This window comes from Kryptolebias marmoratus, linkage group LG2 (genome assembly GCF_001649575.2).
Source record: "Kryptolebias marmoratus isolate JLee-2015 linkage group LG2, ASM164957v2, whole genome shotgun sequence".
In the NCBI taxonomy this organism is placed as follows: domain Eukaryota; kingdom Metazoa; phylum Chordata; class Actinopteri; order Cyprinodontiformes; family Rivulidae; genus Kryptolebias; species Kryptolebias marmoratus.
In genome coordinates this window covers 17,642,140-17,664,013 of record NC_051431.1, presented here as the reverse complement: position 1 = coordinate 17,664,013, position 21,874 = coordinate 17,642,140, and the positions used below count along the sequence as shown (strand labels likewise).

General features: G+C 37.9%; 1 protein-coding gene across 5 annotated transcripts in view; it reads right to left on the bottom strand.

The window, feature by feature from the left end:
• Positions 1–21,874, bottom strand: part of LOC108240492 (SPHK1 interactor, AKAP domain containing) — a 128,219-nt gene that overhangs the window by 12,102 nt on the left and 94,243 nt on the right. For all 5 annotated transcript variants that reach the window (XM_037973139.1, XM_037973144.1, XM_017424019.3 and 2 more), the window contains 2 exons: positions 911–970; positions 522–662 (listed from right to left, as the gene is read on the bottom strand). In XM_037973139.1, coding sequence (XP_037829067.1) covers positions 522–662; positions 911–970 — 201 coding nt within the window. The remainder of the gene's footprint in view (positions 1–521; positions 663–910; positions 971–21,874) is intronic.

Below are 21,874 nucleotides of genomic sequence, written 5' to 3'. Positions count from 1 at the left end.
TGATTCAAGATGGCTGCCACAGCTAATCAACCATAGCAACTTAACTACAACTCAGTTTTACAGATATTGAGCTAAACCTTTGTGTTGTACTAGCTGAGAGGTATCCACATAACATACTCTGAGTGCTAACAGATTATGCTAAAATGTTTTCAGCGAGACATCAATTTCTTTGTAATTGGAGGTAAATACATTTTGCATTCCGTTTGCCTAACAAATTTTGTTCCAGTTCTCAGTGAAGCAGGATACGTCTATATTTGGACCAAACATAATAGAGGCAGAGATCAATGAAAGTCTCATCATCATCCAGAATCAGCCAGGATGTTTTTTTTTTAAACAACAGAAGAAGAGATGACTTTACTGAAGGGACATGTGGAATTCATAGCACAAAAGCTTTAAAAGTAACCACACTACAGTAAATTGCTGTAGTTGGAACAGCTTCCACTTTCTGCTTTTACAGTCCAGGCCAGTTATTTTAAAGGATGAAAATCCTAGCAAAGCTTTGTAGACCACTGCACACTCACCTGCGGCGGGGAGTGTGGGTGTGTTTGGCAGGTTTCTGAGGCTTCCAGGCCGCCGAGCAGCAGGATCTCATTTTCTTTCGGCTGGTGGACGGTCAGTAATTCGACAAGCTTTGGCAGGTCAGGAGACACTGATGCCAATTTCTGCAAGAAACATGCCAAGCACAGGGACAGTGGTACATGATGACAAAAAAAGGCAAACATCTGCATATCATCTAACAAATCTGCCCTCTAGTTCTGGGTAATGATCTCGAATCCATGGCAATGGGGGTGAGATGTGTATGTGAAATACAACAAAAAGAGTTCCTAGGAGATGAAAAAAGTGGGCAGGAAGGGAAGGGGGAACAAGAAAAGAAGAGAAAAAAATGACTGTGGACAAAGAATTAGCTCACCTTGATGTTTTTATCATCATGGCAGTCTGTTTTTTGAGGGTCCAGGCTGACAAAACAGATCTGAGAGACGGAAACATAAAAAGAAAGATCTTAAGAGTTCAAATATGACAAGAAGGATTTTACAATGAAGTGAAGCCAAATTATGTCAAGATGTGAAGTATTTTGAAGTAAAAACCAATGCACCACCTTTTAAAATTACTTTTCTTTGAGTCAAATGAACCTGGCAAAACAATACCTTCCTTTGATTACTCAAACCTACAGCAGGTGTCAGAGTAACCAAAGTATATGTGCTGCTACCCATGTTTCTACTCCTACATTGTGCCTGTCTCTCCCTCCACCCCTGCTTTTCACACCTTTGCAGGAGCCTGCAGGTTTAACGGTCTGTGATGGAGTCCTCCTCAGGTGGGGTGTCAATGCTGGGAGCTGGGGACTCTCTAATGGCAGCTGTTCGAATTAGCAGCACAAAGCAAGACGAGAAAGGCAAGTCAGTCCTGTGTGGCCACATGAAAAAGACCCAGCAACGCATGGGGAGGGTGTGAATGAATGTGGCTCAGATTGCAGCAGCCACATGTGTACGAGGTACTGTGACAGGCTTTCAGGAAACGAGATATTTGTGTTTCAGCCAGGAGCACAAACATTTCTAACATTTCTCACCGACTGGTTGTCTATACCGATCAAACCGGGGCATGCTGTGGCTGACAGAGGTGAGGCTGATTCAAATGCAAAACACACAGAGGAGAAATCTTGTCTCTTTAACCTCATGCCTTTAACATGTCTGTATTCTCTCTACCTACTGCTATCTTTTGTCATTTTTTCGTAGTTAAACCTGCAAAATGATGTACAAATTCAAATTCCTAACACATCACAAAGAGAGGTTCTGCAGAAAGCTTATTAACAACTGATATCTTATCTGTTGTAGATATTAAACAATCTCAGTTTGGAGAAGTAAAGTATAATTCTGGCTGGACAGCTAAAGGTAATTTAGCCCATCACCACACACAAAGGTAAAATGGTAATTTGACAGTGCAAATAGCAGCAACAACTAGCTGTAGCACTTCCAGTGCAGTCTGGGGTCACAAATATCATAATATTTCTGCTGGAATAACTGCGTAATGAGAAACTAATGGGAATGTGAAGGTTTATAAATTTGTATTCACACGAACCACTATAAAATCTTTAAGACTGAAGATCTTTTAAAATGACACTAAATTGTATTGGTCTGGTCTCCTCTCAGACTAGCCATTAGCTTGTCAATCTGCTCAGAATTACATTTTATTTCTTCAAACTGAAGTCATTCAAGAAGCCACCTACAGAATCAGAATCAGAATCACTTTATTGTCATTGCCAGTAAACAAGTTAGCAGGCTCGGAAATTATTTTGGTGTAATGGTGCAAATAAAACAAATACAAATGAATAAGTAAACAATGAAACAAGAAATTACAGCAGGTCGAATAATAATCACTCATTACCTTTAACACAACCCATCTTCAAAAGCACTGAGCATTTTGTTTGTTTATTTAAAAGACATCTAAATGACAAAGATATGCCTGGGCACAAAGATTGTTGTGTACGAGGGAGTGGTGCTCCCAACACTTTCTATGGCAGTGAAAGCTGGACACACTACCGTTGTCACATAAAACAACAGGACCAGTTCCATCTAAAGGGTCTCTGTGGCATCTCATGAATGGACATGATACCCAACTTTGTAGTTCTGGAGTGTTGCAGGGTTGATGGCATGGAAGCCTACCTTATAAAAGGTATGGTACGTGATAAAGATAAATGACTCCAAAATCCCAAAGGTTATGTTCTACAGTGAACTAGCAGAAGGCTGTCAACGACAAGGTGGATAGTATAAGAGTTGCAAAGACATGTTTAAATACAGTCTCAAAACTGTGGTCTCCTAACATAAACATGGAAACTAGTGCTCTCTGTCGCCTTTTGTGGTGCACTTTGTGCTTCGCGGGAGAGAGAAATTTAAAATGCCAGTGCATAGGTCTCCGTCAACAATGTTGATCTGCACATCATGTTGCCCCTGAAAGATGACTTTGTTTGTCTAGAATGTCAACAAATATGTCAGTCCCAAATTGGACTTATCAGCCACCAAAGAACTCATCAACGACTGTGACTCAGAGAGAAGATGGATCTGGTGACAGCTCAGTCCATCATCAAATGACACCTAAAATGTCCAAAGACATCTAGGCTAAAGTGTGGCTAAATTTAGGTTTAGAAGATGTCTAATCATAGGTTTAGATTCCAAATAGATGTCTACACTTAGAGAAAATTAGCAAGAATATCAAAACAGCACCAACCCAAGGATCAAACTCATCATTTCTGTGTTACTGACATTGCAGTGAGCTAACCAGTTTTATGACTAAAATGTTTGTTTTTTTACCACTTCTTTGGAAACCATGCCATGTTGCCTATTTTCTAGCTGGAATAATAAATGGATCAATTTTATTTATTCTCAAAAACATGCTAAAAAAAGTCGTAGACACAAATAAATTAAAGGCCTAGCATTCGTAAAAGGAATACATCTTGCCTGCTACCTTTTATTTTTTTATTTTTATTTTTTTAGACTAAGATCTTCTTTGGTAAACTGTGACAGAGTTATAGCTATTTTGGTCAAATCGTGTAAACAACATTATGTGCCTTTTCATGAGGTATTACAATTTATTGCATGATCTGCTAGAGCTTGGAGTATGTGTTTTGAATGGCTCATACCCACACGCACACACACACACACACACATACGAGCAATAACATTATTGCTCCGACTTTGCCTTTGGTGGCAAAAAAGCAACATAAACTGCTATAAAGTTAGATCCAACGAGTAAAAATTTTATTGCGGGCCAATTTCTCCCCCTCACCTGCTATCTGGTCATATTCTATCTAACATAATGTTTTCCAAACTATTGAGGCCAATATGGTGACAGCTGATGCTTGGAAATAGGCTAATTTAGAACAAAAGAAGTAAAGTCAATAACAGCTAACAGTGAGAACAGAGTTTCTGAGTCTCATTTTAACAAAACTGTATTTTTTTCATCTTCTGTGCCCGTCATGGAGTGCATGTGTGACCTTTAGCCTTTATATGAATACCAAGAGGATTTATCTCTTTGTTGCCTCCCACTCACAATAATAACAATAGCGATCTACTCACTGAGCAGTAAAAATAGTTTGCCTATTTTCTCTCTACTCCTCATGTCAGTTTACAGAGCGTGATGAGGACCTTTTTGGCAGCACAGCCTTTAAATGTCAGCAACATACGCACCGGAGCCGAGATTAATTCACATCATTTACTGAAAACAAAACCTACCACCTGACATTAACGTTTCCAGCCTATCTTTGTCTTCCAGATTAGGTTTTGTACTTGGATGCAGATCCACATAAAAGTTCCCGACTTGCCGTTTCTCACCAAGTCATGAGCGGGAGGTTTGCTCGGGAGCATCTCAGCAGTATTTACATGCTGATGCTGGAAACCATCCAAGGAGAGGCAACACCTTCCTCCCGCCTGCCAACACATCGCCTGCGCACAACATGCGAGCAAAGCAAAGCAAAGCAAAGCGAGCGATCCCTCTGACCTTGAAAGGGGTTGAAGCAATTTAACCCCATCAGACGGTGAGAGCCAAGAGGCAGCTGCTCTAAATTTGGGAAGCAGAAAACTATCGAGCCATCTGATGGTGACACAAGCTTGGGGACACGCTCTGATTCCATCAGTTTTTCGTTTTTGTTTCCCAGAGGGACATTAGATGATGCATTAACCTGTATCTGAAAGACTGACCATGTAAACACCAGATAAGGAAGATAAAGGAAAGACAGGAAACAAAAGGTAGGGGGTGAAAACAGTCTTATGTGCTAAATCGATGCTGGGGAATAAAAAAAAAAGACAACAGTGGCGGCCATTCATAATGCTGTTCGGTTAAACAAATTTTCAAAGATATGAGTGAAACTTGATTGTTTGTGTTATTCTGTTTTTAACAGATGGAAGTTAAATTTAAAGCCTTAATGACAAAATAAGATTTAAATATGGTTAGAAAGGTTAGTCATCTTTATAAACAGATGTGCATAGACACGTAAACAGAATTTTGGTATGAGATGCTTTCTGATTTTCGTTTGTAGTCAGAATCACTGAGGCTAACCCTGTTTGAGTTGGCTTGGATTTCCATCCATGCAAACACTGTGAAGATCAAAGACATAGATACTATCAGTGGAAATAAAATCTCAAAAACATCAGCTTTCTCAAAACCTATCTGAATACAAGTAATGAGGAAATGAGAGAAAAGTTTTCAACTAGAGTTGTGATTTGACAATTCTCTGGCTGCTTAGTTTTTCCAAAGACTATAGCCAAGAAGTTCCCAGACTGCTGACTGGCAAAGTGAAAAATTAAAGTTGCACAATTTCTGAAAGCTTTTAAATGAGAATAATTTTGTATTTTGACATTTATAGTCTCAAAGTATCAAAAAAAAGAGAAAGAAAAAAGAAAAAGTGCCAAATAACTGTCAGGTCAGAGCCAAACACTTCAGTTTGAACCTCAGCTGGTGTCTTCTTTGATGAGATACCTTGGATTTACTGCTCACTTTTTTTTTAGGGCCAGTTCGGTCATAACCGAAGATATATAGGTCAGTGGGCTATGAAAGCTACAGAAAAAAAAACAAAAAACTTCAACCTGCACCTCCTGATGCTGTTTATTGTTCAGTTGTAATTAAAGGCGTTATTCTCTTCTGTCAGCCACCATGATTCAGGCTGAGCTTTATCCCAGATGGTCTGATGCTTGTTTGCAGAACTTACTGGTATTTGACAGAACCTATTCTTCACTCTATGAGAAAATTTTCTCTGTGCCCCTGGCTGCAAGCCAAAACAATGACTGAGCCACCCTCTTCTTCAACTGTGCTTTTTATTAGATTTTGCTTTCTTTTCGCTCCTCACACTTTATTGCTCATTGCAGCTAAACAGCTGTAATATAACAAGTTATTCTGCGGATGCTGCACGGCGGGCATAGTGGCAGGAGCAGTCACCTAACAGCAAGAAGGTTGCAGGTTCTTTCTGGGGTTTGCATAATTTAGCAGGACAACGTTAAACCGCATACTGCAAACCGTTACAACTCCATGGCTTTGTGGAAGAAGAGTCCAGCTGCTGAATGGACCTGTCTGCAGTCCAGACCTCTCACCAGTTGAAAACAATTGGTGCACCATGAAATGAAAAAAAAAAATTAGCAAAAATGATCCAGGATTGCTAAACAGCTAGAAGCCTACATCAGACAAGAATGGGACATTTGCCTCCCAAACCTCCAGCAGCTGCTCTCCTCAGGTCCTACATGTTTGCAGACTTGTTAAAAGAAGAGGGGATGCTTCACAGTGGGAAACATGGACCTGTTCCAACGTTATAGAGATCCGTTGCTACTATAAAATACAAAATGACCTTATTTTTTCAAAAAATGGCACAGTTTCTTAATTTAAACATTTGATATGTTTATAGTTTTCCATTGTGAATAAAATATGAGTTTATAAGATTAAAAAATCATTGCATTCCATTTTTAATTACATTTTACACAACCCCCTTGTCACTGCTGGTGGAGGATGAACCCAGAATGCAGACTGACACAAGGAGCTCAGGAAAACTAATTCAAATTGAACAAAAACAAAAGCACAAAATCAAAAGCTGGCGTGTCAGCATAAACTAACAGGGAATTGAAGAGACCGCAGCACAGACCGGGCCGTGGTGTAAAGCCATGTAACACCTGACTGAAGCTGAATGAAAGCGAGGGGAACAAATAGGGCTGAGGCAACAAGGAGATGAGCGGCAGCCGAGCTACATGAAATAAAAAGCAGGTGAAGATGGGCGTGGCAGGAATGGGAAGCACAGGCTGATTGAAGGGACGTGTTGACTGGCACCAAGAAACGCAAGAAACAACAAATGTAAACAATATCTTTGGAACTGGGGTTGTTAATTGGCAACAAAACTTGGATTATTCCTACTGTATGCCTTTTGGAGATTCATTCAGCTTCACATTTCCAGTTAACTCCTTAATGAATTAAGATTATACAATTTAAGATTATAAAATTAAATGTTTTGTTTTAACAGTATGTTATGCAGCCCTTTATGAATACAGCAGACATCTGGCTCTGCTGGGTACCTGACTCATGGAAACCCTCAGTGTTCTCAGCACTGGATTAGGCAGGCAAAGTGAAACCCGACTCTGACTGTATGTGCTGATTGACCACTAAAATTGAACTAAGCTGACACACTAAGCAGCTTTAGAGAAGTAAATTGTCCTTCAGTTTCACCATCAGCGAAATGTAAACTATGAGTTTTGCGTTTCTCTAAAGTAACACGAAGGGCGTCCTGTCTTTGTAAAGAAAGGGCGATGAGCAGAGGAGCAAGGTGACATGATGTACTCTGACATGTCCTGCCAACATTTTGGATTTGTTTGTTTATTTTTCAAATCAAGCTTGAGGGGAAACGAGTCTGTCTTTCACGTTTAAGTGAATTCTTAACCTTGGAAATTTTAGCTTGGTAAAACAATTTCAACCCAAGGTGAAATTAGTTTTGGTTTCCTGACCACTTCGTAGATTTTCACCGCAACACAAGCTTTCCATCAGCAAATGTGATAAGTAAAAGTGCCATAAAAATGATCCACTGTGCATGTAAGAACATGTACACATTTAAAAGGATAGGTCAGATTTTTTTTTAAAGCGGTGCTCTGCTGAGTTGTTATCTGTAATTAATATCCTACCTGCAGCATAAACCTCTCAGAACGTTATCAGTTTGGAATAACAGACAGAAGTTCTCACAGAGAAGACGAGCTAAAGGCTAATCAGAGCGGACCGAGCCCAAAGTGGAATGCTGTTGTCTTTAAACAACTCCAGTGTCAAAAATTTCATAGCAGTTGCTAATTTATAAACAGCTACATTGCCATCACTTTGCAATAAACAGCTTTTGACATAGTATATGTAAAACTGATGTTGCAAAATGGAACTCAATAAGCAAAACTGGGCAAATCAAGTATCTGATGGAAATACAACACGATCCTAGAAAAAAAGACAATAAATTAGCATTTGTTTGAACCATTATAAATTTTTGGTTTTACTTTTCTATCACATTCTGTAGTTTTTCTGACAGATGACGCTTTACAAGAACTAATAATGGACTGCAGTCAATTATAGACCTTTTATTTAAATAACCATTTAATGTAGTGACTGCTGTGTAAAGGCTTGTAATGGGTAATGGGTAATAATGGGTTTGCATCAGCCTTGATTTTGGTCCTGCTCTGACTAGCTGTTAGCACATCTGCCCTGAGAAAACTTCTACTACAGATAAAATGTTGATTACAAATAACTTCAGTACCACTTCAAAAAAAATCCGAACAATCCCTTAAGGCTGATTTCCAACATGGATTTTGTTTGAAATACCAGAAAAATCCAGCGTGTGAGCACCAGCTATACTGTCAGAACAGTATTTCAAAGGAAAACTCTAACTTAACTTTGAAGTCAGACACAGCCCTAAAGATGGTATGGATGGAATAACGTCCTGTAAAACGGGCTGGGTTCGGCAGAAAACTTCATTTTCTGATGAAAAACTTGCGAGACATTTGAAATTTTGGGGGGCAAAAGCGAGCGCAGGATTCATTCGTCTTTGCATTAAATGACGCAGCTTGTATCTAAAGAGGATTGTTGAACGCAGGGACATTTTCTCCTTTTGATTTGATAGAAAAACACAGTGTTGGTACCTCAATAATCTACAGCGCAGATAAAATGCAGGTTAAATATGGATTATCCATCGAAAAGATGATAAGTACTGGATGATTTGAAAGCATACTTTGCATTAGAATAAAATACCTGTGTGGCATAATGCTGCATTTTCTAGCTTAAATTGTCATACTAATGTGGTTATGTGGTTATCTTTTTAAACGTGATGTTGTCACCTTTCTGCTAAACTGGGGGTTTGCTGACCCAACGCTCGGTTTTGCAGCTACATACAGTTTGTTACTACTGGAAGCACGATGTGAATACATGACCCTAACACCGCATTCACAAACAAGGCTTTGATTGTGTCATCACACTTGTGCATGAAATCCATCTTGGCCTCAGGCTTTTTGTTTCTACTGAACACACACACAAAAAAAGAGCTTCTCCAGACACTCAGCTGCAGACTCAGTAAAATTATGTGCAGAGATGCTATCAGAGTAAGAAACCTTTGCAAACACTCAGTTTTCTTTTGTCCATCAAAGCTTCATCATTCCTTCTTAGCCCCCCCTGCTTGCTACTCTGATCCTCCCACACACAGCAGCTGCTCTTACTCCTTCTGTCTCCTTCATTTCCTTAACTGTAGCCTTTTTTTTTTTTTTGCTCCTTTTTTTGTTACAGGTGTTTGTGTAATTTTATATGTGGTCTCTTCACAAAACAGATGAAATTCGAGCACTGCATGTACAAAAAACCCCCCAAAACGCTCAGGTCACGTCTGCTGGGATGCAGCTGATCGCTCAGTCGTAGCCTGGATCATCATCCTTTGATTCGAGCTGTCGCCGTTGAAAATGAGCAAATTATCGGAGGCACGTGCCTATCTCTCACGCCACCTGAATCTTTCCTCATGCCGTAAAATGTCTCCCGGGGCCACAAACGCTGCATCACGCGCTCTCGGGTCACAACACCATACACAGCTCGTTAAATTCTACCACAGTTTGACTTATCTCAGGCCAGAGCAATTTTAATTATAATCCTTTTTAAGTTTAATTTGATTCAAAGGAAGTTTGGAGGGGAAAACAACATCAAGGCTCAGTGACTCTGCCATATTAATTTTGCAGTGCAACCCACAAGCTACATGGTGCCGGCGTAGAAAGCAGGCGGGCATGCTGATCCATAAACAGAATTACTTTGTGCTTCTTCGTCCTAAAATGCAGCACACATAAAAGAAAGCCTAAATGCTGTTTGGCGTCTCCTATTTTGCTTCAATGGGTTTATTGCAAAGAGTAAAAAAGAAACAGTACTCTTCCCAAATTCAGAAGAAAAAAACATTTTTTGTGTAAAGCTGCTCCTTTCTATTTCTGAAGCTGCAACAATCACTGTTTGGCTGTGAGTTGCTCAGCTCGGAGCCTCGGGCTAAAGAGAAAAACCACGTAGCTGATGCTGTCCTGGTTCCTCTCACCATATGAATAATGTGAACGTGTCACAGAAAATGTTGAAAATAAGAGTCTTGTGCAGTAATATCTCTGGGGAGCACATGCATGGCCCCTGCTGGGTTGACAAATGTGCACAGGATCATCATTAGTCAGGACAGAAATTGGACAGAAATATGTAAATATGTTCATTCAGTAGGATAGAAACACCAGCAGATCATGATGAAAATGGTAAACGGCGGGTCATGAACAGGCCCCGGGTAGTTTGGGTGTATTTGAAATGCATAAATCTTAATGTGCTGTTAACACGTTTAAAGATGTGCCAAGAATTATTTTCATCTCCATGTTTTAATGCAACACGAGATGCTTGATTTGACAAGGGAGCAAACGGACATGATTTTAAGTGGTGATGCAACAATTATAATTTTTTTAATACAAACATTGCGTGCATAATTATTTGACTACAGTATCTGTAGGTCTTGCTAAGATGCTCTGTCAAAAGTTAATTTTCTCTTTACAAAGAAAATGGTTATAAAATATTTTGAACACTATAAACTAAGTCAGAAGTGGAAGAATACCAGAGCCAACTCAACCAAGCCAGAATAAAAAAATAAATAAAATCACAGGCTACAGTCACAGAATATAACACAATCAGAAAAAAAGCAGCTGCTTCTTAACCCTCTCTGGTACACATTATGATATCAAATAGGAAAAGATATATGTGGTTATTTTCGTGCTTAAAATTAGACACTATAACAGTATGAATACATATTTTAAATGTTTTTTAAAGTATATTTATTAATTAAAATTTTGGTGTCCTACGACAACATTGTACCATAACAGACCAATCAAAACAAGAATATATATTTATTAAAAGCATCAATTTCTTTAACATAACACTTGAACAAACAGATTTATCTAGTTTTGCATTGCACCTTCCTTTCAGATTCAATTAAAAGTCATATTTCCATATCCTTCTGTTGTTCTCACGCAACAGTCTACCATCATGGAACACAAATATAACCAAAATATCATGTCACATTATTAGTGTTGTTTCAAGGTAAAACATTAACCATAACTTCAATCTAATATGCACACCTGACAAGCATGAACAGACACACAAGACCCAAAACACGTACTGCTTACGTATGGGAACCAATTCCATAGAACAGAAAAATGCACGTCCACATTTTACTATAATGAATTTAACAGTCATCCAACTGCAATCAAGTCTGCTACTTTACCTCCATTTTCATCATCACCAAGTTCCCCATTCTCCGTCTGACCTGCTTCCTGTTGATTTTTTTACCACTGTGGTAGTTCCATCTTCATCCTCATCTCTATCTTCCTCTCCATCCCCACCCTCACTCTCTCCATGCCAGATTGTCACTATGACCTCATCTTCCTCACCGCCATATAGTACCTCATCCTCAGCTTCATCAACTGCCAGTACCACCTGTTCTTTATACCTTTCTGAAGTGCCAAGAAAAAAAATGTGTGGATTCATCTCCTGCATTAAGTCATAACATGTGCACATGTAGCATGTGGAATACATACTTTTATAAACGCAAAATCATTTTCATAGTTTGTATATATATATATATATATATATATTACTTAAAAATAAAAAAAAGCTTGTAAATTGCATGCTAATTTCTCACCTTGCTTTTATTTCAACCTTGTATGCTTGCTATTACCTTATGGTATACCATTACGATACAATCTTGCCTCAGGGCTATATTCAGTTTTTTTTGTATGACATATTTGATGGCATGTCATGTAAAGATTTTGAAAATGCTGAATAAACACCATCACTGAAGGTGATTCAGATATTTTTGTATGCGACTATCTGGGGGAAATAGGAGAAATATTCATTTTTCTGTACAGAAAATGTGGGGTTGTGTAAGATGTTTACATATGCTGAAAGAGGAAGCAAAATGATTCTCTGTGCACCATCTGGCTACTTTCTTTTACATTTTCTCCTGCCCTAGCACTGAGTGATTAAATGTGTGCCTAGTTTAATTTAAAAGAGCTGAAAGATGCTATGTTGCTTGGTCAACCTCCAGAGGTGAGAGGTGATGATGGTTTTGCCTATCTCCGTGTGCGAGCATGAATGTGTCCATTTGTCTGTATTGAAAGCAAAATATGTCATGCACCAAAATGATAAATTTTTATTTAACTTTCAACATATGATTAGCCAATCCCATTCAAGATGGCCCTCACAGCTAAGCAAACTTAGAAACACACAAAAAAATGCAAATAACTTAGCCAATTTTACAAATAGCGTGTGGTAGTAGCTGAAGGTCATCCCCAATGTTGTCAGTTTTGCATGACAAATAATTGTGTGGCAAAATTGCAAAGGTTTATGAAACAGTCTTTGCATGAATCACTATGAATTTTTTGAGACTAGAGTTATTTAAAGACAGGAGCAATCCACTTTGGTCTTGGTCTCACTCGAACCAGCCATCAGCTCGCCTGTACAGTCAGAATTAAACTCCTTTTCTCTAAACTGAGGTCTTTCAAAAAGCTTCCTACAACAGGAAGTTAATACTTGTTCATAATCTTGCCACAAAACCTCAAGTCTAAAGAAATAAAATTCAAACTACTACCTTGCATCAAAAGCTGCTGTGATAATGTTGGACACTCTAGTATAAAATGAAAAAAAAAAATAGAAGTATGGTTTGGGTTTAGGAAGTGGAAGGTTTCTGCTCCGATCCTGCTGTAAGTCAACGCTCCTGCCGCAACCCATGGCATATTTATTCTGCTCTCGCTCTTTCAGGGCCATAAAAGGACAGGTCGGGGTGCAGCACGAACCTCAAGAAGGAAGTGTTTGAATCTAGTGATGAATGGTTCTCTCTTCTCCTGCCAGGGACCAAAGTTCAAAGCAGGATGAAGAAAGACGAATAAACAGGAGAAACTCTGCAGGCTTCCTCCTAGTTTATGTCAAAGGCATATTTCTCTGCTTTTCGAAATAACTGCTGACATGAAGTTTAATTCGAGACAGTAGTCATCTTTCTGCTTTCTTCAATTTTACCCTCATTTATACTCCTCTTGTCTCCCCCAAGTCTTAATTTTTCTTCTTTAAAACTTATTTTACACCAGAAACTTTTGTTTTTAATTTCAAGTTTATGCTAGAAGCTCAAAAGTGCACAACAATGAAGAACCGGTCGCACAAATAACTTCATTTTTTTCCTACAAAATTAAAGAATAAAAAGGTATCTTCTTTCTCACTACTTGTGAGATTCCTCCGATGAAATTCGGTGTGATTATCACTGTAACATGACACTTATCTGTGGCTTCATGCATTAAAACATGAGTGAATGATCAAAGGTGACAACATGATGCAGCCAGGGGTGACGAAGCCAAATTCAGAAACTGTTAAGGTTTTATTTTTTATTTAGATCACAGTTTGGGGCTTTCCACGCCCACGGTTTTGGACCATTCCAGTTCATGAATGATTTCTCTGATTATCCATAAAACTGGGCTGATTTGAAACAATTTGGATGTCAGTATTGATACTGCAGTTAGGCTTTCAGTTAAACATTAGCGTCCTCCTATGAATCCTTATTTTCTTCACATTTGCTACTTTCTGTGTTTCTAGTTTTCATGTTTTCCCTGCTACTCTTTATTATAACCATCTCTGAATTCCAGCGCTATCTTCTCGCACAGTTGAAGCCAAGACACAAGCCTTTATCTCCCGGCGTCATCCGTCACACTCCTCAAACTGTCTGTGTAAAGCAGTGAAAGGATGAACAGTGAATTGAGAGTCACAGGAGCAGTTGTCATGTCAACGTCCGAGAGCGATGCTGGAGGAAGGCGGACCACATCCATTCAAACTTCCATTAAATTTCCTTGTTCTTCTTAAAGGGTTTGTTCAGATCTTTTGAAGTGGGATTCTGTGGGAAGGTTATGGATGGACTACTGTAACTCCCTGTATGTTGGTTTAGATAAATCATCTCTACACCAACTACAAACTGTCAAGGATGCAGCAGCTCGTCTTCTGACTGGTACAAAAACGCAAGAACACATAACCCTACCTTTACTGGCTTCTTTTCTGCTTTTGAATTGATTCAAAATACATATACAAACTTGTAAAGTTTTTTAAATGGTCTTGCTTTGACATTTGATGTATTTACTGTCCTATTGTGAAAAAAATATACTTTTATGAGAGTTGTAAATCTTTGCATCTTGTTTTTTATTTACAATTTATACAACGTCCCAACTTTTTTTCAGAATTGGGTTGTTTTGTTTTTTATAAAATTTTGGTCAGACGTGCCCCAATTTGCAATCTAAATAACCATATAATGCAAAAACTGATGGTAGTCTAAAGGTTTATAAAATATTATTTGAATAGACTGATAAAAAAGAAACAGAAGTTGTTTTAAAACAGCAGCAACCCACTTTACTCTTGGCCCGGCCCATGCTAGTTATTAGCTCATCGATCTTGTCAGAAATAAAGTTTATTTCTTCAAGCTGAGGTTTTTCAATGAGCAATCTTCCACAGGTAAGTTGTTATTTTATTAGCTTTTTCGCAGAGCCTTCGCTTCAAAGAAATTGGAAATATCACTTAAAAAAAACCCAAAAGCAACCAAACAACCACTGTCCAATTTACACAGAAAAAGGGTGAAAAACAAACATACATATCTGACAGAACAAAGTTGAATAAAGATTCTGTGTGATTGATTAGAAGCTCAAAAGGTGACCTCCTTTGTCGAGACCGGGTTAGTATTGACTGACCAATTGGATTGTTTTTAACAGTATCATATGCCTTCTAAAAATTCAAACCTAAATAAATTAACTGTGCGTGTCTCTGCCAAAGCGTTGTCTTTGTGCTCCTATACATACCTGAACATCGCAGAACAGAGGAGTTTGACGTCTCGACTAAACATTCAGACAATTTGAGGAGATTTCAGATGAAAGTCAAACACAGCCATCTGAGACTTGTGTACACTCTGTCTTTGAGATTGAGGCTTGTGTCTGGGGGGGTTTAGCACCACTCAATTCATCCTGCAGCTGCTCACACTTACAAAGTGTGACATGAGAGTGCGAAATTGGTGTTCTTAGCGAAATTACTGCTATTTCTGTTACCTTGGTAATGATTACTAAACACTTGATGCATCTTTTAGGGAGCATGGGGGAAAATGTCAAAACACTCCTGTGAGTTATTGGCATTTATTTTGCATAAAAACGAACTGGCTCAGACTCATGACGCATTAAAAAACAAAACAAAAGGAGCAATGCTAGTTCAAGCACCTGTGGTAAAAGCAAACTGCATTATAGTTCCACTGAAATGCTTGCCCTTTCAACATGAAAATTACCAAGTTTGATTATTTCAGCACAAATGGACCATGAAAAAAAGGTAAACAACTCCTCTCCTGTGGAAACATTTCCACGTACCAGCAAACATTTGAGGTAAAAACACAGAGGTGATAATGTTACTGTGGTTATTTCCTAAAGTTTTCTTTTATTATTATTATTTCTGTATCCTCAAAAACAATGCTAACAAAATAGTGCTGCTTTAATGAATTAATGGATGGATGAGGTGACAAAAAGGCAAGTCAGGAGGCAACACTTTTTATTGCTACTATGACGGCTTATGCAAATCAAAAAGATGGGAAATGTAACATCTAGCCAGGGTTCCAGTTTCCATCATTGGTGATCAGAGCTAAAGTGGACTGTCATGGTGTGGAGTGACGAAAGCGAACCCAGAGCGCAGACTCATATTAATAAACAATAATTTATTAAAGAACGAAACACAAAACAAAAGCTGACGTGGCAGCAAAAACAAAATAAAGAACAAACTAAAACTAACATAAATAGAAACAGGGACAAGCAGGACGGAAAACAAACAACCAGAAACAAGCTACAAATCAGAGACAAACCTTAGACAATGGACCAGCGAGGTATGGAGAGAAATGACCGGGTTTTAAAGACTGGGGATAACGAGGTGAGTGGGAACAGGTGGACTGATTGCTGAGTAGGGACAGGTGAAGATGGGCGTGTCTGACAGAGAAGTTAATGACTGGGGGAGAGTGAAAATGAACATGAACATGAACATGAGACAAAAACGAAAAGTACCACCAAACAAAACAAAAACCAAAGAACTAAAATCAAAATAAAACAAAAACAAAACCTAGAAAAAAGCCAAATCACCACATGGACAAAAACAATTACCTTTGACTATTTTACATGAGATGCCAATTGTACCATTTCCTTCTGAAGGCAAAAGTTTGAGAGTTTGAGAATTTTTGCTCGGCATGATAAGGTTTAAAATCCTTTCATGGTTACTTTATTTTTGTTTTTGTTTAGGTTTTTATGTTAAGTCAACTGTGTACTATTGTACCACTAAAATGGGGCCAGAACCCATTAAACATAAACCATCGACATAAATAAAAATGAAGGAAGTGACTCCATTAACTTTCATTATCCAAAATTAAAGTCATAATGTCCTGTTTTAGTGGACATTGTTGCGTTGTACTTTTTGGAACCAGAGTCTGTGTCCGGATGTGAGGCTGTACCATCGATACCAAAGTCCCGCCCACGCAAGTTCCTAACAGGTTGGCAAGTTGGGAGTAGTGATTATCAATTCCTGAGTAACATGACATTTGTTTTCAAGCCTCCAAAAAAATTTAAATATACAGCAGCAAAACTAAGAGCTACAGTACATAAATCAACAAAATTCAAAACCTGAAAAAAAATGATCTGAAGTGTATTTTTTTTTTTTATTCTTCAGTCAGAAAAATGTCCCATTTCTTTACATGGAGAGGCAAGACCTAAAAACTATACTGTAGTCTGTCTATGGAGGGGCTCATCCTTTGTGGCTTCTTGGTTCCACTTTCTGTCTCTAGTTATATGTTGATGCTATGCAGTAGACTAGTTACCCCTCCCTATACAACCTGTTGACCCTTAATTCAAAGTCACAAAGAGTATTGATTAAATATTTAAATGCAACATGGGACACTGCTTCAAGAAATCAATATCAGTTGTCACTGATTCATTTTATGTAAATAGAATGTTTTGTTTCACAATGTGCCTCAGAAAAACAGAGAAATACGGTAAAAAAGTAAGGGGAAGGGTTGAAATGTGATTTGGCTTAGAGCTTCAGCTCTATAAGGTCATACTGCTTCAAGTTACATGCCTGCATCCACACAAAGTTAGTGCAATGGACAACTGAAGGAACACGTTTATGACGTGATTATGATCAAAGCTGCTGCGAACCATGCAGAGAGGAATGCTTTTATAAAGGTCACAGCCATCGATCAAGTTGGTGACAGTATTGGGCGAAACCGAAGGACAAACTAAACAGCTGATTGCCAGTAAAAGCCCCGCAGCGAAGCCACTGGGGTGACTAGAAATAGGATTTAATTCTCTCAAAAATAGATTATGACTGGTTCTTTCAGAATCTCTTTGGGGCATGACTCTCTTCAGATGTGAATTTTACTTAATCCACATCTGACTGGTATGATCATTCAACCATACCGGGATCAATAAGTTGAGGATCTGACCGCTGGTGTGTAAGCTGTCACTTAGAAACAGTGCTGGAGAGAGTCTAAAAGAAAATACATATACCCCTGACATGTGGAGGTCAAACATTAATATATATGTATATAATATATTATCTTATTAGCCCACCCTCGAATAGTAGTTGAGATTAACTCACATCAAGTGCTCCAAAGTCTACTCCCTGCATGAGATCTTTGCTTAAAACTTTAAAATTAACTATTAGTGTCAACCCTGTATGTCTGTTAGTGAAATATCTCATGAACCAGTAAATGGGTTTTAATAACGCTCTTGAAAAGTAATAATTTGTTGTACATCTACAATTAAGTAACTTTTGGAAGTTTGTCCATTTCAAGAAGGTCAATGGAGCAAGTCACTATTAGCCACCACAAAAATGGTTCTAACCTCATCAGATTTACCAATATTGAGCTGAGAGTTATTCTCACAATGATCTTCAGCAGCTCTTGTGAGTGCTCACAATATTTTGTGAATTTAAGCACTATATTATTTTCCATATTTGACCAAAATGACTAACTTTGTCATTTTTAAACATAAGATGATCTTAGTTTAACAGTCTGGCATAAATGCAGGGAACTATATGCATTTCTTGAAGGAATACTAGGCTTTTCATTTGAAAAGAGGTTATAGTTGAATACAAAGCTGCAATATGAGCAGTTCATGGGAAAGGAAAGAAATCCCCAAAAACATTTAATTTGACGCCTACTGTGTGTGTCTTTACCGGGAAATGACACATGAGCTCTTTTGGTCTGAGCTGAACACATGGTGTCAGGGTTGTATCAGGTCGACAAGGTTAACGATGAAAAACAAAATTTATTTGAACTGCAGAAAACAGGCTGCAAGGCAGGAAAATCAAAACCCAAAGTCCTGACGTGAATGACGCAGAAGTAGAGCTTGGCAGGGCGAGATACAACACAAGGACAAACAATGTCAAAGATCTGGCAGAGAACAAATGAAAAACAGGGCGTTTATACACTGAGGGGGAGGAATCATTGCTGACACAATACACAAACGGTACTTAGACCAGTGAAGTGGGGAGAGCAGAAAGAAAGGTAACAAAAAGAGAGTTAACTGAGGGGGAAAAACAAGAGCAGACTCTGTAAATAAAGCCAACATGCAGAACATAAAACCAAGCAAAAGAAACACAGAACTTCAAAAAAACACCAACCAAAGCCTCAAACAAACTCATGACACATTTGTTTTATCACTGTGGCCAAACATCTTGTTCTGTGATGAAGCCGACCTGATTCAACCATAAAAAATGACTATAACTCTGCCATTTTCATACATATTAATCATTTAAGCAGTAGCTGAGAGTCATCCCCTACACACACCCAGAGTGTTAACAAATCATGGGAGATGTTTAAAACGCTGGCATGCAGTGCAGCAGGTTATATTCATTTAAGGAATTTTTTTTTTATTTATTGCTGAGTGAAAACATTTACTTACTTAAATCTGATTCTCAGTTTGTTTAAAACATCAAACTCTGTTTTGACAGTAATATATATATATATATATTTATTTCCGTCACTTAATTTTTACAAAAAACCCTGGGTTACTTAAACTCTAGTTACTTAAAGCTTTTATTTTGCTGCATATTCAATCATTTAAAATCCAAACGACCTGCAAATTTGCTTTTAGGATGCAATGATCCTTTCTACTGCCTTTTAAAAAAAATCCATTTTTAGGCTTGTAGAGACACGTTTTTTTTTTTTCTGAGTCTACGAGAGCTCTTTACTGCCTGTCATGATGACACTGCACAGCTCAATAGCAAAGAATAAACACAGACCCTCAATGTAAGAGGTTTAAACAAGAGAGGCTCCAGTTGTCAGATTGTTATAAGGTTTTAATTGTTGTTATCTGATAAACAATGCCTGATTTTATTTTTCACACTCTTAAACTGTGTGATGACTGTAGAAATCCTTCTAAAAGCACAAAATATTTGCTCTGTTTTTACAAATAGGTTGAAAACATCTTATATTAGCCAGCTGATGGAAACAATGTAATTTTTGTCTTTTGTCAGACCTATAATTAGATTACCAATATAGCTTAGCCTAAATGTGAACGCCATTCTTTCTACGAAGCGGCTGATGTGAAAGAAAACAAACCTTTTAAAAACTGATAGCCACTTTAAAGGCTGTGAGCTTCTGGATTTGATTCAGAAAACAGACAGCTTCAGTTTGCTTGTTTTTTTCAAGCACGGAAAGAATTAAACATCCCGTCTCCACAAAACAAACTTCAAATGAGCGGCGGATTTCGTCAGCGACAGATGCAGATTCAGAGGATTTTTTTCAAGCTCGACATGTATTTTAAGATTCATGATCAAAGATGACACATCAGAGCTGGGCGACAGTGTGTCCTTCAGACCTGAAAGCCTTCTTTATTTTTCTCAGGTCTCCGTGTCCCTCCTTAAGTAAAGGAGAAAAAAGTAAAATTACGCAAATGGCTTGTATGAAGTTTCAGAAAGTGACTCAGAATGTATAAAAAATACACACCGGATATGGAAATATGGAGAGACAACATGACAGAGGTAATACCACTTTAAAAATTCATTATAAATCCACATTTTTTGTGCAAAATACATATAAGTATGCATTAAACTGATGGCTAATGGAGCCTGAAAATGGTCCATTAACTGACACTGAAAACGTTCCTGAGTCGAGTCAATGAAGCGATGGTCTAACCTGTATTTTTAATGATAGTATAAAGGCCTCTATAGGCATGTCTGCTCTACCTGAAGTAAGAAACAGAGGGATTTGTGTCACTATTGTCAAAATAAACATGTTGGACAGCTATATAGGGTAAACTAGTATGTTGTTTTAGGTAGTTTTCTTCACAATATTTAACTTTAATAAAAAAAAGTCAGTTGGCAAACATGATAGGGATGCAAGATACTCGAAAAACCAGTGATGTGTGATATTGATTTGTAAAAATGCATATCAGAGTAAAGTTAAAAAAAAAAATCAGTCTTTGGTGGATCTGTGTGAACTCGAGACAGAGCGTTTTTCAGAAACAATGACGCAGCAGCCTGCCACCCTGTTTAGCAAATGCTCGGTTTTACTTTGAGCTCTAAACCTCAAGAATGAAACTCTTTTTTTTTTTTTTTTTTACCTGTTTTCCTGCAGTTGTTTTGCTTTATTCTAATCCTGTCAGCATTAAACTTTGAATGTTAAAACAGTTTTTTTAAAAAAAAAACCATTTGTTTGGAGAAAATCTTGAGCCAAGCTAAGAATGTCCTTTCTCTCTATTTTGATATATTGTTATTGTGGACAATTTGCTACCTAGTGGTGTGCTATAAATATTTTAGCATCTTTGTTAAAATAGTGTTGTCCTAATCCCAGGGTTTTGTGTTTATGAGCCATACCTTCCCTCTCTGATTCTTCAGAGCTCAGTATGTTTCGGTTTACTCCTTGTGTCACTGATCGTTGCATCCTCTGTTCATGACTAACCTTCCTGCGTCTAAAGATCAGCTGCTATCACTCAGTAATCACCCCTCCCAGCATACTTATAGGCTTGGCTCTCTCTCTCAGTCATTGTGTTTGTTCAACACTGTTCAGCCGTGTGGTCTCCAGTGCTTTCTGTTACGCTTACCTGTTCCTTGTGCGCACCTTTTTTTTTAAGGTGTTTGCTACCTTGTCAGCTTTTTGCTTTATTTCTTAATAAAGTCTTAAAAAGTTTCACCTGAGTTTTTGACTCTGCACCTTGGAGACTCTTGATCACTAAACCACATCATGTGGGGGTGGCAAAAAAATATAGAAATGGGGAAAAAATAATTACTTTTAAAAAATACACTAAGAGGCCCAAGTATATACAAGGAGTAAATTAGCTTAATTACAGTAAAATACATTAAACAAATGAAGCCTTTTAACTTGAATTTATCATAAAATTTTGTTGAAATGTCCGAATGTCATTTTAAATCCAGAAAGCAGAACAACACTCTAAATTTCAGTAATGCTGGTATTTATCCTGGTCTTCAACAGCAAAGAATCTGTCTTACAGCAGAAATTTTTATTGTATTTTTTTTGAAAATTGAAATACCAGTGATAAATTCTAAACTAAATCCACCCCACCCCTTGAAAAAAGGGGGGAAAAAGAGCAACTTGTATTTTTCCACACCTTGAATAAAGGAAAAGAAAAAGAGCACCTTGTATTTTTCCACCAATGTTAAAGAAGGTAACTCTCTCAAGGTAAATCTTCCTTTTGATGCTTTTGAGCTGGCAACAATGTTGGAATCTCTCCGTGATGAAAAATACAAAACACATGTCCAGTTTTGGCACCAGCTAAAGACATTGGATGACACTGATAATCAATTTTTCATTGCACAACGAAAGAACAGT